General features: G+C 42.3%; 1 protein-coding gene across 7 annotated transcripts in view; it reads left to right on the forward strand.

The window, feature by feature from the left end:
• The window catches only part of fnbp1b (formin binding protein 1b), a 308,796-nt gene that overhangs the window by 27,541 nt on the left and 268,285 nt on the right, over positions 1–12,970 (forward strand). For 6 of the 7 annotated variants that reach the window (XM_068012286.1, XM_068012284.1, XM_068012287.1 and 3 more), the window contains exon 1: positions 3,139–3,220. The exons of the other annotated variant lie outside the window; for it this stretch is intronic. In XM_068012286.1, coding sequence (XP_067868387.1) covers positions 3,170–3,220 — 51 coding nt within the window. In that variant the 5' untranslated portion in view covers positions 3,139–3,169. Of the gene's footprint in view, positions 1–3,138; positions 3,221–12,970 lie in introns of those variants that run through there. 7 annotated transcript variants of the gene reach the window in all.

The raw sequence follows: 12,970 nt of genomic DNA on the forward strand, positions 1-12,970 counted from the left end.
TAAACAAAAGAACAGAATGCAAGACATGAGATGAAAGTAATTGCACTTGATATCAAGGCAGCATTTCACTGAGAGTGACATCAAGAAGCCCTAGCCAAATTGAAGTCTATTCTGAGAGACAGGATAAACTGTCACTTAGAAAGGCACGGATTAATGATTCTGTTCAGTCAGTGGAATCCAGGAGAAAACTTTCCACTGGTTGGATTCATGCCAAGCACAGAGGATGATGGTTGTGGCTGTTGGAAGCCACGCATCTCAGCCCCAGGACATTGCTGCAGGAGTTCCTCAGTCCCAACCATCTTCAGCTGCTTCATCAATGACCTGCCGTTCATCATAAGGTCAGAAGTGTTCAGTAACACTCACAACATCTCAGATACTGAAGCAGTCCATGTCCAGATGGAGCAAGACCCGGACAACATTCAGGTTTGAGCTGATGAGTGGCACGTAACATTCACGTCACACAAGTGCCAGGCAATGACTATCTCCAACAAGAGAGAATCTAACCATCTCCCCTTGACATTCAATGGAATTGCTATCACTGAATCCCACACTATCAACATCCTGGGGGGTTACCATTGATCAGAAACTGAACTGGAGCAGCCACCTAAATACTTTGGCTACAAGAGCAGGTCAGAGGCTAGGAATTTTACGGCGAGTAATCCGCCCCCTGTCTCCCCAAAGCTTGTCCACCATTTACAAGGCACAAGTCAGGAGTGTGATGGAATACTCTCCACTTGTCTGGATGAGTGCTGCTCCAACAACACTCAAGAAGCTCGACACCATCAGGACAAAGCAGCCTGCTTGTTCAGCACTCCATCCACCATGTTAAATCTTCACTCCCTCCACACCGATGCTCAGCGGCAGCAGTGTGTACCATCTACAAGATGTGCTGCCGCAACTTGGCGTGGTTCCTTCGGCACCTTCTAAACCCGCGACCTCTTCCTAGAATGGCAAGTGCAGCAGACTCTTGGGAACACCACCATCTGCAAGTTCCCTTCCAAGCCTCACACCATCCTGATTTGGAAATATATCACTGTTATTTCACTGTCACTGGATCAAAATCCTGGAACTCCCTCCTTAACAGCTCTGTGAGTGTACCTACACCAGACGGACTGCTGTGCTTCAAGAAGGTTGCTCACTGCCACCTTCTCAAGGACAATCACAAATGGGTAACAAATGCTGGTGTTGCCAGCGATACTCACATCCTATGAAATGAATGGGGGAAAAAAAAGGATGTATCATGACTTCTTGAGCCAAGGAAGCTGAAGCCAATTAAAGTGCTCCATTGTGAGATTAGCTAACTCATTGTAACCTGGGTATAGAACCCGGGTCCTTGGGGAAGCCAGATCTAGTTGTCGTTTTCCAAAGAAAAAAATTGGTGCCAAACCACACATAGAGGCCTGAATTTTATGTTAGGCGGGAGACCCCGCTCACCAGCCAAAAAGTCAGAGGTGAGCTTGCCTCCGTAGGGCCGGGGGAGCCATGTCAGGCCCTTAATTGGCCTTGGGCGGGACTTCTGCTCCTCTGAGGGAGAAGGTCCTGCCTCCAAGAGCTGCTGGCCAATCAGTGGGCCGGCAGCTCTCAGTCGCAGCATCACCACTGGGAGTGGTGGCCACTGCTGGTACTGCAGCCAGCTTCAGCAGCAAGAGGGACGTGGTCCCGGAAACAAGGTAAGTGCCTGGGGCGTCGCCGGGGACAATTGGCCGGTGAGGCAAATGGGGTCAGTTGGAAAAGGGGGGGGGGGGGGGGTGGTGTGTTGCGGTGGGGGAGAGAAAGAGAGTGCAGTGTAGTGGGGGCGGTCGGACCGGGGTGGGGACCCTCTATGGGGCATAGAGTGCCTGATCAGGAGGGCCCCCCCTGGCCCTAGCCCGTAAGGAGGCTTACTTGGCAGCCTCTTGGGGGAACTCGGCCTGCCGCTGTAAAAATACGAGCGGTGGTGGGAGGAGGCCCCTAGTGGAAGTTAATAGACTGCTTAAACCTTGATTGGCCTGGGGTGGGTGGGCCGTTTCTCGCCGCCGCTGCCCCTCGTAAAATTGCAGCGGGGGCGGGATGGCATTGAAAACAGCCCCCTTCCCACCCGCCTCGCACTCAATTTTACGACCACCACCACCCTCGTTGCTGCGGGGGAGCGTATAATTCTGGCCAGAATGTTGGAAATTAGTTCAAAATCTTAGAACAGTTGGCTAATTAACTTTTAGGCTATTCAGGCAAGTTTGTGATCAAAATAATGGCTAAATTGAGGAATACTTTAATTTATGTAACTTTTTACCAAATGGTACTTTAAAAATATTACTTTACGAACATACATAGGGAGTTAGTTTCATTGAAATGACAGCAGAGTGACTGGTGAGATGATATGGCTCAGTGTGATATTTAAGCTCGATGCATTCACACATAACAAGTCTTTCCCTCCGGAATGGTGGATCGATGTGAGTATGGCAACGTTAATATAATCTGATACCCTGCATATGTAAAATGTTAATATTTATTATTCCGACATAACATTGGGACCAAGGATAGGAAATGAATACAGGGTTGTGGTGTTGCAAGGTCCTCTGCAATCTGTCCAAGGTATTAACATTACATCTTGGTCAATTATATTTTATAATTCATTCTGTTTAATGTTTGGAAATAAGTGAAGTGTGCATATGATTGTATTTTCCTGGGGACAGTTACATTTTTCTGACCACTGCTGCTAATGAATGCACAAAGATGTACATAAACTCTGGACAACGTAGTGCATTTTATTTATATGGTCTTTGTCATTCATTAAATAAATAAGTTAAGTTTTTCACTGTATTGTGGAATATTTTAAAGCACCACCATAACACATCATGGCTAAGTGATTGTATGGAAAAACTTGGCAAAGGCTTGGCATGTTTAGAATTAAATACATTTTCATTGAATTTGGAGAAACATCATTTTACTTAGTCTTGAATATTTTTCAAATTCATAGGAGAAACTTTATTTTTTTTTTAGTGAAAAATAAGATTACACGTGATTTGGAATTTTTCCAATGCAGATTTTTTGTCACTTCTAATGAAAGTGAAAACCATACAGATTAATTTCCCTTCTCATTCTTATACAGTGGACCATTTCCCTATTTACAGTTTATAAAGGTGCAGTTTGTCAAATAGATCTGCATCTTTGAAGAAGTATATTCAAATAAATGGATCAGACAAGGTCATATTCTACTTCGGATCATGCCAAGTTGGTCAGAGTAAGCATTGTGCTATTATGTTGAAGTATTTTTTATTCATTTCATGGGATGTTGGCATCGCTGGCAAGAACAGCATTTGTTGCCCATCTGTAATTGCTCTTGAAGGTGGTGGTGAGCTGCCTTCTTGAACTGTTGCAATCCATCTGGTGCAGGTACACCCACAGTGCTGTTGGGGAGGTTAGTTCCAAGCTTTTGATCCAGTGGCAGTGAAAGAACGGTAATGTATTTCCAAGTCAGGATGGTGTGTGACTTGGAGGGGAACTTGCAGATGGTGGTTTTCCCACACGTCCTCTGCCCTTGCCATTCTAGGTGGAAGAGGTCATGGGTTTGGAAGGTGCTTTCGAAGGAGGCGTGGTTAATTGCTGCAGTGCATCTTGTAGATGGTACACACTGTTGCCACTGTGTGTCGGTGTCGAGGGAGTGAATGTTTATGTTGGTGGATGGGTTCCTGTTCAAGCGGACAGCTTTTTCCTGGATGGTATTGAGTTTCCTGAGTCGTGTTGGAGTAGCACGTGGAGAGTATTCCATCACACGTGGCAAGTGGAGAGTATTCCATCACACTCTTGACTTGTGCCTCGTAAATGGAGGACAGGCTTTGGGGAGTCAGGAGGTGTGTTATTTGCCACAGAATTCCCAGCCTCTGACCTGTTCTTGTAGCCACGGTATTTATGTGGCTGCTCCAATTCAGTTTCTGGTTAATGGTAACCCCCAGGATGTTTTTGATGGTGGATTCAGCGATGGTAATGCCAATGAATGTCAAGGGGAGACGGTTAGATTCTCTCTAGTCTGAGATGGTCATTGTCTGGCACTTGTGTGGCGCGAATGTTACTTGCCACTTAAGCCCAAGCCTGAATGTTGTCCAGGTCTTGCATGCTGACATGGACCGCTTCAATATCTGAGGAGTTGTGGATGGTTCTGAACATCGTACAATCATCAGCAAACATCCCCACGTCTGACCATGTGATGGAGGGAAGGTCACCGATGAAGCAGCTGAAGATGGTTGGGCCTAAGACACTACCCTGAGGAACTTCTGCAGCAGTCTCCTGGGTCTGAGATCATTGGCCTCCAACCATCTTCCTTTGTGCTAGGTATGACTCCAACCAGTGGAGAGTTTTCTCTGATTCCCATTGACTTCAATTTGACTAGGGCTCCTTGATGCCACACTCTGAAATGCTGCCTTGATACCAAGGGCAATCACTCTCACCTCACCTCGTTCAGCTATTTTGCCTATGTTTGGACCAAGGCTGTAATGAGATCTGGAGCAGAGTGACCCTAGCAGATCCCAAACTGAGCATCAATGAGCAGGGTTTTGCTGTTTAAGTGGCACTTGCTAGCACTGTCGATGACAACTTCCATCTCTGTGCTGATGATTGAGAGTAGACTGATGGAGCAGTAATTGGCCAGATTGGATTTGTCTTGTGAGATGCCATATTACAGTTCGTGTAAAAGTAGATGATGTTTAGTTCAGGGATGGAATATTTGTGTTTATTTCCTTTTTAATGGTAGTGCACTGGTTCTGTTCTGTCTTCAAGGAGGTCTCAGTGGAACATAAAATCATTAGCAGCATGTCTGTGCTTCAAATGGAAACCCAATGGAGTTTCGCACTATAAATTTGATTATTTGCACTGTAAGTTCACGTTCTCAGCCATGCTATTGGAAGTACCATGTAGAAGCTACTCACAAACTCTTAAAGAATTGCACCATTGGTAGGCAAGTCATTCAGGAACATTTTCTGGGATCTGTTAATATGTGGTTAAAGACAAACTGAAAAGAAGACTTGTTTGCTCCCACTCCTTTGTTAAAACCAATTTTGCATTGGAGCTAACTGGAATAAATATATTGGAGTTGGTACATGCTACTTAAATAGCATAAGAGCTATACCATCTGTTGCAGATACTAAATATTGGTAATGCAGCAGGAATAAAAACTTGCTTTGCAACTTGTAGCCAAAAATATCAGTGATTGAAGTTGTGTTTTCAGTATACACATAGGCAACACATCTGGTAAACCTCAAGAACAAATACTGTTCATTACAATTTGTTCAGTTCTTGTGTTTTAATGCCAAGGAGTATAAAGCCATTGAGATGATGGTTTTAAAGAATGTATTTCTGAACATGCCTCAAGTCTGTGGCTAAAATGCATGTAATTAGATTTTCCTGTTTCTTACTAGTTTTAGTACTTTTGCAAATGTTTTTGTATTATTCAGACCCATAACCAGCTGCAGACAATTAGAACATAAATTTCAACTATAAAGTATAGCTTGAAAAAATTATGTATTGAACAGTATATCTTTACACGCTCATTTGACAGCTAATTTGGCAGTGAAGCTAGTAATAATTCAGCAAAACAATTGTTTCAGCTCTTTCCATTGTTCAGTGGATAAATCAGCTTCCTGATGTGGTACTGAACCACACAAACAAGAATGTCCCATATTAAATTTCTTGCCTTTCATTGTGCTATGGTTGATCTCACTGTCCCTGGGCGACAGAGGAGAATAATCAACCAGGGTTGCCTCTGACCTGTTGAGTACCCATAGTTGAATAGCCTGCACACATTGCCAGTGAGAAATTGTGTCAGGTAGCAGAGGATTGCAAGATCTCATGTTACTATACCCTAGCATGGCTCAGAATCTTACAGCGGTAAATTGTAATAAAAAATAATTCAACTAAATGCAGAGGACAAATTTTAAAGGATAATTAAGTAAAGTGTTAATCACTATTCAGCTGAGGCTTTTGAATTTTTTTTCTTTATTTCGTCCTGGGATATGAACATCATTGGCACGGTCAGCATTTGTTGCCCATTGCTAAATTCCCTTGAGAAGTTGGTGGTGAGTCGCCTTTTTGAACTGCTGCAGTCCATCTGGGGTAGGTAAACCTACAGTGCTGTTTAGAAGGAAGTTACAGGTTTATGACCCAGTGACAGTGAAGGAACAGCAATACAGTTCCAAGTCAGGATTGTGTATGGCTTGAAGGGGAATGTGCAGGTGGTGTTCCCATGCATCTGCTGCCCTTGCCCTTCTAGGTTGTAGAGGTCGTATGTTTGGAAGGTGCTGTTGAAGGAGGCATGGGGAGTTGCTGCAGTGCATTTTGTAGATGGTACACACTGCTGCCACTGTGCGCCGGTAGTGGAGGGAGTGAATGTTGAAGGTGGTGGATGAGGTTCCGATCAAGCAGGCTGCTTTGTCCTGAATGGTGTTGAGCTTTTTCAGTGTGCTGGAGCTGTACTCATCCAGGCAAGTAGAGGGTATTTCATCACACTCCTGACTTTGCCTTGTGGACAGGCTTTAGGGAGTCTGGATATGAGTTACACACTGCAGAATTCCGAGCCTCTGACCTGCTCTTGTAGGTTCAGTATTTATCTAGCTGGTCCAGTTAAGTTTCTGGTCAATTGTGACCCCCAGGATCTTGTTGATGGGGGATTCAGTGATGGTCACGCGTTGAATGTCAAGGGGAGATAGTTAGAATGTTACTTGGCACTTATTAACCTAAGTCTGAATGTTGTCCAGGTCTTGCTGCTTGTGGGCATGGACTGCTTCAGTATCTGAGGTGTCGTGGATGGTACTGAACGCTGAGCATCCCACTTCTGACATGATGTATGGAAGGCCATTGATGAAGCTGCTATAGATGGTTGGGCCTAGGACACTACCCTGAGGAACTCCTGCAGTGATGTCCTGGGGCTGAGATGATTGGCCTCCAATAACAAGAACCATCTTCCTTTGTCCTAGGTATGACTGCAACCATTGCAGAGTTTTTCCCCTGATTCCCATTGACTTCAGTTTTTCTAGAGCCCCTTGATGCCACACGCAGTCAAACGCTGCATTGATGTCAAGGGCAGTGAATTGAATTAGTTAATGACTGACATCTGTGAAGCTGGGAACCTCAAGATGCTGAAGTGGATCATCCATTTGGCGCTTCTGGCTGAGGGTGGTTGCAGGTGCTTCAGCCTTGTCTTTTGCACTGTTATGCTGGGCTCTGCCATCATTGAGGAGGGGGATGCTTGAGGAGCCTCCTCCTCCCCATTATTTGTTTCATTGTCCACCATCATTTGTGACTGGATCTAGCAGGAGTGCAGAGCTTTGATCTGATCAGAGTTGGTGATGGGATTACTTAGCTCTATCTACCACAGTGTTCTCCAATGGGACTTCGATACTTGCCCAACGTATGACGATCAGGTATTTGCCACATGATAAAAAATATATGCAATATTAAAACAATGTACAGTCTTTTGAAAATAGGTTTGAGGTTTTAAACTGTAAGCAATCAAGACCAATACACTCACTACCAGAGCTGGGGGACAGCTTCAAAAGGGTCCTACAATCCAACTGTTCTGCAAGCAAGCCTGTTCTATATACTCTCAAGGGGTAGTGACAATCCATTAACTGAAGTGTTCTCTTACTGACAGTGTGCTCTAGTCTATTACAAAAAAAAAAATTTCTTCAAGAGTAAATTCTCTCTCTTTTATCAGAATTGATATATTAGAAAACTTGGGGAGGGATGTATTGGATTCTGTGCACTGATTCTTGCCTTGCCTTGCATATGCTCTGTTGCCTGCCATTTCAGAACACAGCATCCGGACATTTAATAGACCTTTGGCTCATGGTCAACCTTTTGTAATCTCTCCTCTCCTTTTCTGCCCTATTCCTTTCAATCGCTTGTTTCAACAAATCTATTAAGATGAAGGCTGAACACATTGGGATGTTGCTGGACCAACCCAGCTTACTAAAATTGCACATTAAAGCCCATATTGGCAGCCATGCAATGCTTGTCTGTCGTTCATGCACCTCAACTGTTTTGCGAAAACCACCAGCTAAGCAAAACCAAGTTCTTCTGTTAGCATCCCCTGTGTCACTAGATTCCTCAAAAAAATTGAGAGCAATCAGACTGCTGTCCTTCTGAAGACCACCCCTGCTTTCACAGCGCTTCACAGAGCAGTCCCGCAGAGCTAAATATGTTGTCCTTAGATAGGCACCTAGAGAGAACAGGAACAGAGAAAGTAACAAATCGTGGACGATTTTTCTTGTTTCATTGAGCAAATGGTCCTTCAGCTTCCAAGTCACTGGAAACTCCACAACAGAACTGTATTCTGACAAATACATTCACAACCTGACAGCTATGTGACTCCTGTCTTAACAGCAACGTGGTTAATTCTTCCTTGTTGATTTAGGGATGGATAACAAATATTGGTCGAGTGAGTGACACCCATACACATACCCACCACTTCAACTTTAACGCAACTCAGTATTGTGTGGCTCTAAAAATGAAAACACTCGTTCGCTTTTTAGCATGCATGCAATCCTGTGTTGTAGTCTAACCAGGTTGGTACCTCATTTTTAGGTATGCTGCTCCTGGCATGCTCTCCTACGCTCCTCTTTGAACTAGGGGTGATCCCCTGGCTTGATGGTAATCGTAGAGTGAGGGATATGCTGAACTTTGAGATTACAGTTATGTGGTTGAATACAATTCTGCTGCTGATGACCCACAGTGCCTAGTTTTGAACTGCTAGATCTGTTCTGAATCTATCCCATTTAGCATGGTGGTAGTGCCACACAACGCAATGGAGGGTATCCTTAGTGTGAAGATGGGATTTGGTTTCCACAAGGACTATGCGGTGGTCACTCCTACCACTGCTGTCATGGACCGATGCATCTGCTACAGGTAGATTGGTGAGGACAAGGTCAAGTAGGTTTTTCCCTCGTCAGTTTTCTCACCACCTGCTGCAGGCCCAAGCTGGCAGAGATATCCTTCAAGACTGTGCCAACTCAGTCAGTAGTGATGCTATCGAGCCAGTCTTGGTGATGGACATTGAAGTCCCCCGCCCAGAGTACATTTGATTGGAAATCAGTCTTAAGTTGGACTGGTGTTCTCTGAAACTTTGCATTGTAGCCTAGGACTGTGTAGATTTTCTTTGCTACAACTGAGCTACTGTTGTAAATTTATAGCAGTTCAGTAGTAAAGGTGTAAAATAATTATTTTCTAGCAGGGAATCCAGTGATGCGAGAACATTGTCTCTAAAACACCACTTGTTGGATACAATTAGTAGAAAATAAAACTTTGCTACATTTTCTGAAAATACTGTTGAGTGATTGTAACTCTGGTTTGTGAAAAAGTGAAAATGTTATCATAGTTATGGGAAGCAGAAGTGTAACCTTATGGTGCAGGAAACAGAAGTGAAATAATTGGTGTTGGTCATATGTCATAAATTAGTTCTGAATCATCAGAAAAGGAAATGAAAATTTTGTATTTGTTCAAAAATGAATATTTATGCTGTACCAATTGGCTTAATTAAGAATTGTACTGAAGTTAATGAACATTTAAAGTTGAAGAATTCCAGTTTTGAGAATTAGTTGTATTAATGTTAGATGAGTTGAATCATTTTTTATTTATTTTGTCCAATTGAAATGAATTGGAACATAGAATCTGACATTTTCAGGAGTGTGCTCTGTCTAAACCTTTCAGAATTAGTTTCAAATAGTATTTGTTGAGATACTTTTGGTTGAATTCTTCAAAAAAGGCATCCAGCTAGTATGTTGTAGTGTTTATGTGCATGGATCACAATCCACTTTATAACCAGAGCTTCTTGTATTGTTCATGCACATTCGTCAAAATCTTTGGTGTGTGGAATGAACATATTGAAAATGAACATACTTCCATTTCTTACGCAAACATTAAATTTCATTATACATATCATGCGTATATGTGGAGAAAATTATTTTGATTAAAATGGAGCATACATTTTGTTATACCAGTCCCACTTCTTACTTGACTTGTCCCCATATCTCCACCCCTTTTTCATATTCCCTTTCATCTATTTCCACATCTTGGAATAAGAAAAAACAACAGAGACCCATAGCCAGGTCAGGAAATGTTTGTTTAACAATTCCTCTTCAACCCCTCAAAGATGATCATGCAAGCCCAAGGAGGTCCCAACCCATTGATTTTGTTCAACGTCTTATCTCTTTGATGTCATTATTTTGTAGTTTTCCAAAAATGTGTTTAACAACTGAAATTCTGAAAGCAGTCAGTTCTCACAAGCACCTCCAGAATGTTTTTCCAAAAGCTATCTGTGGGAAAAATAAAATTTGATGCACATCCAATTTCCCTCTCTTCGCTCTCAAATCTAATGGATGGTTCCTAGCTTTGCTCAAAAACTTCACCTCAAACAATCTATCCATTTGTATGTCTTTAATGATTTTGAAGAGCTGAATCAAGACCCCTCTAAGTGTGTGCTCTTCAGCAATTCCAAACCCAAAGCATAAAGACTGTCTGTACAGTTCAGTGCATTTAAGTTAGGGATCATCTTTTCTACTTTATCTGGAGCCAAAATGATGACCTTGAGGTGGAGAGTGATCAAAAAGCTACAGACTACTCCAGCTAAGGTGTTTCCCAAGTTTTACATAATATTATTGTGGGCCTAGTTTTATACTACACAGTTCTGGCAGTAAAGCCCAGGACTTTGTTCACTTTGGCTGCAGTGACCAGATGCAAAGCTTGAATCTTTCAGGAGAGGTCATTGACCAGCTCCAGGTCTCTTGCCCGTTGCTCTCACCTTTAGCATAAATGTGTCCATGTGATGTTTACCTAAATTCTGCACATCCATATGCTGCACTGCACATTTATCAATATTGAAAGATATTTGTCAGTCTCAGGCTGACTTCCTCAATCTAATCAAAACCAGTTGCAATCTATTTCCTTTTAAGATCCTGGCACAATTTAGTATCATCTTGTGCTGCCCCAGATAATTAAGTAGGGAACCCAGCAGAGAACCCTGGGGCACCCCACCAATAAGCAGATCCCATTAGGAAACTTCCCTATCTTTCCCAATGCCCCTTTTGCCAATTTATGATTCTTCTTGCAATGACCCCCTTGTCACTGTGAGACTTCATCAGATTCCCATGCATGTCACTTTATCAAAAGCTTTTTTTAAATCCAGCTGGAAGATATTTACTGGATCTCTCTGATCTGCTGTTGTAGTGACTTCAAAGATCTGGATCAGGTTTGCCAAACTTGACTTATGTTTTCTGAAGCTGTGTTGAGTATCTGCTTTCAAGCCTAAGCATTCCAAGTGACGATTAACACCATTGCAAATTATGCTTTCCATAATTTCTCCGCCATGAAGGTTAAACTCAATAGTCCATCATGTCCAGATTGTGATTTTAATCTTTTTTTTTCAATAAGCCACAATGTACATCTTCCTGCCATCATTTGCTCCTTCCTCTGGCTTTCAGTAAATTGTTGAAAACGTTTACTAGAGCATCATCATCAATCTCAGCTATTTCCTTCAGTACATTAGGAGAAAAAAAATCTGTCATTGATGCTTTTGCCTGTTTGAGTTGTGTCTAATTTTCCTTGCACCATGTCACTTGAAATGCTAAGCAATCTATCATGAATTCCAGCTTTATTTGTCAAAAAGGAGGTAGGCCCAGCTCTGTTAAAAACCTGAAATGCTAGATTGCCTCTAGTTCTCTTACAGACCATGAGAAATGGATCCACAGGTGTGCAATCAAATCACCTAAAGTAGCCAATGATTGAAATTTCCTATCACCCACTTATCAGGTGAACAAACAAGGGACAGGCACAGCAGACTGGAACACCCCCCACCCCTGCCACCACAACAGTATTTATTGATGCAGTCAATGATTTCTTCTTAATTCAAGATGCAACGACTGGGACCAGAGTGAATAATGGGCCAGAATTTGCTGTCAACATAATGGTGAGGCTAATGGTGCTTATTATTTAAGCACAAATGGTACAGCAAAATCAGATAAGGGACAGATGCATGACTAAACAAGGATATCTAAGGGTTCCTGTTCAAGATGTGCTGCTCCTTTGGTAACTTCTCAAAAATGACTTCATGCTATCTGCCTCGCCATTGGAATGCACTGAATGGCGTGAGGTTGCTGTAATTGCGCAGTAGATAGGAACTAAACTTGCTACAGAAAGTTATATCTTGTCCATTCCAGTATAAGTATGCATTTAATGACCTAATAAGTGTTAATTACTGCCAGTCAACCCCTCTGGCACTAAAAATTAATTGTTACAAGTGTGGAGTCTCTTTCATTCAGGTGTTAATTATTTGAGATTTAAAAAAATATAAAATTAAAAACAATTAACTTTTCCTTTTTCTCTTTTTTCTCTCTCCCAATCCAATCTTTCTTCTCACTTTTATTTCTCTTTCTGTACCTGACTTGACATTGAGCTCACTCATCCTAACTTGTACTTCCTGTCAGTTCTTACACTGCTAATTTCACCATCCTTCAATGTGATCGATTAAGGCGTTACACAGTTGCTTCCCCTGTTCACTCAGGCCCCATATGCTCTGTTTCCCTTGCTGTGATGTTATTTGCTTATACTTTCAGCAACTTGCCACGTAAATTTTTTTTAAACATAATTGTGCCAGACCAACTAATGATAGACACTATTAGATGCCTTGCCACATCCAATTGTGGCCGAATATTTTAAACTTAGTGTTCATGCATGCACCACAGTTGATAAGTGACCTAAAGGTTGGGCTTGCTGATCATTCCATTATAGTGAAATCATTCCATTATAATGTTTAAAATGTGGAAATGAAGAAATGTTGGTGTCACATTTTCAATGTGCTCAGTTTACAGGAATGAAGAGAGACTAGCTAATGATGGTTAACAGGAGAGGGAGCTGGGTGAGGATTATTGCAACACCCCAAAGAACTGGGACACATTCAAAACAAAACCTGACAGGTTGTTAAGTCTTGGATATCCTTATAAGGAGGAGA

This window comes from Heterodontus francisci, chromosome 32 (assembly GCF_036365525.1).
Source record: "Heterodontus francisci isolate sHetFra1 chromosome 32, sHetFra1.hap1, whole genome shotgun sequence".
NCBI classification, from domain to species: domain Eukaryota; kingdom Metazoa; phylum Chordata; class Chondrichthyes; order Heterodontiformes; family Heterodontidae; genus Heterodontus; species Heterodontus francisci.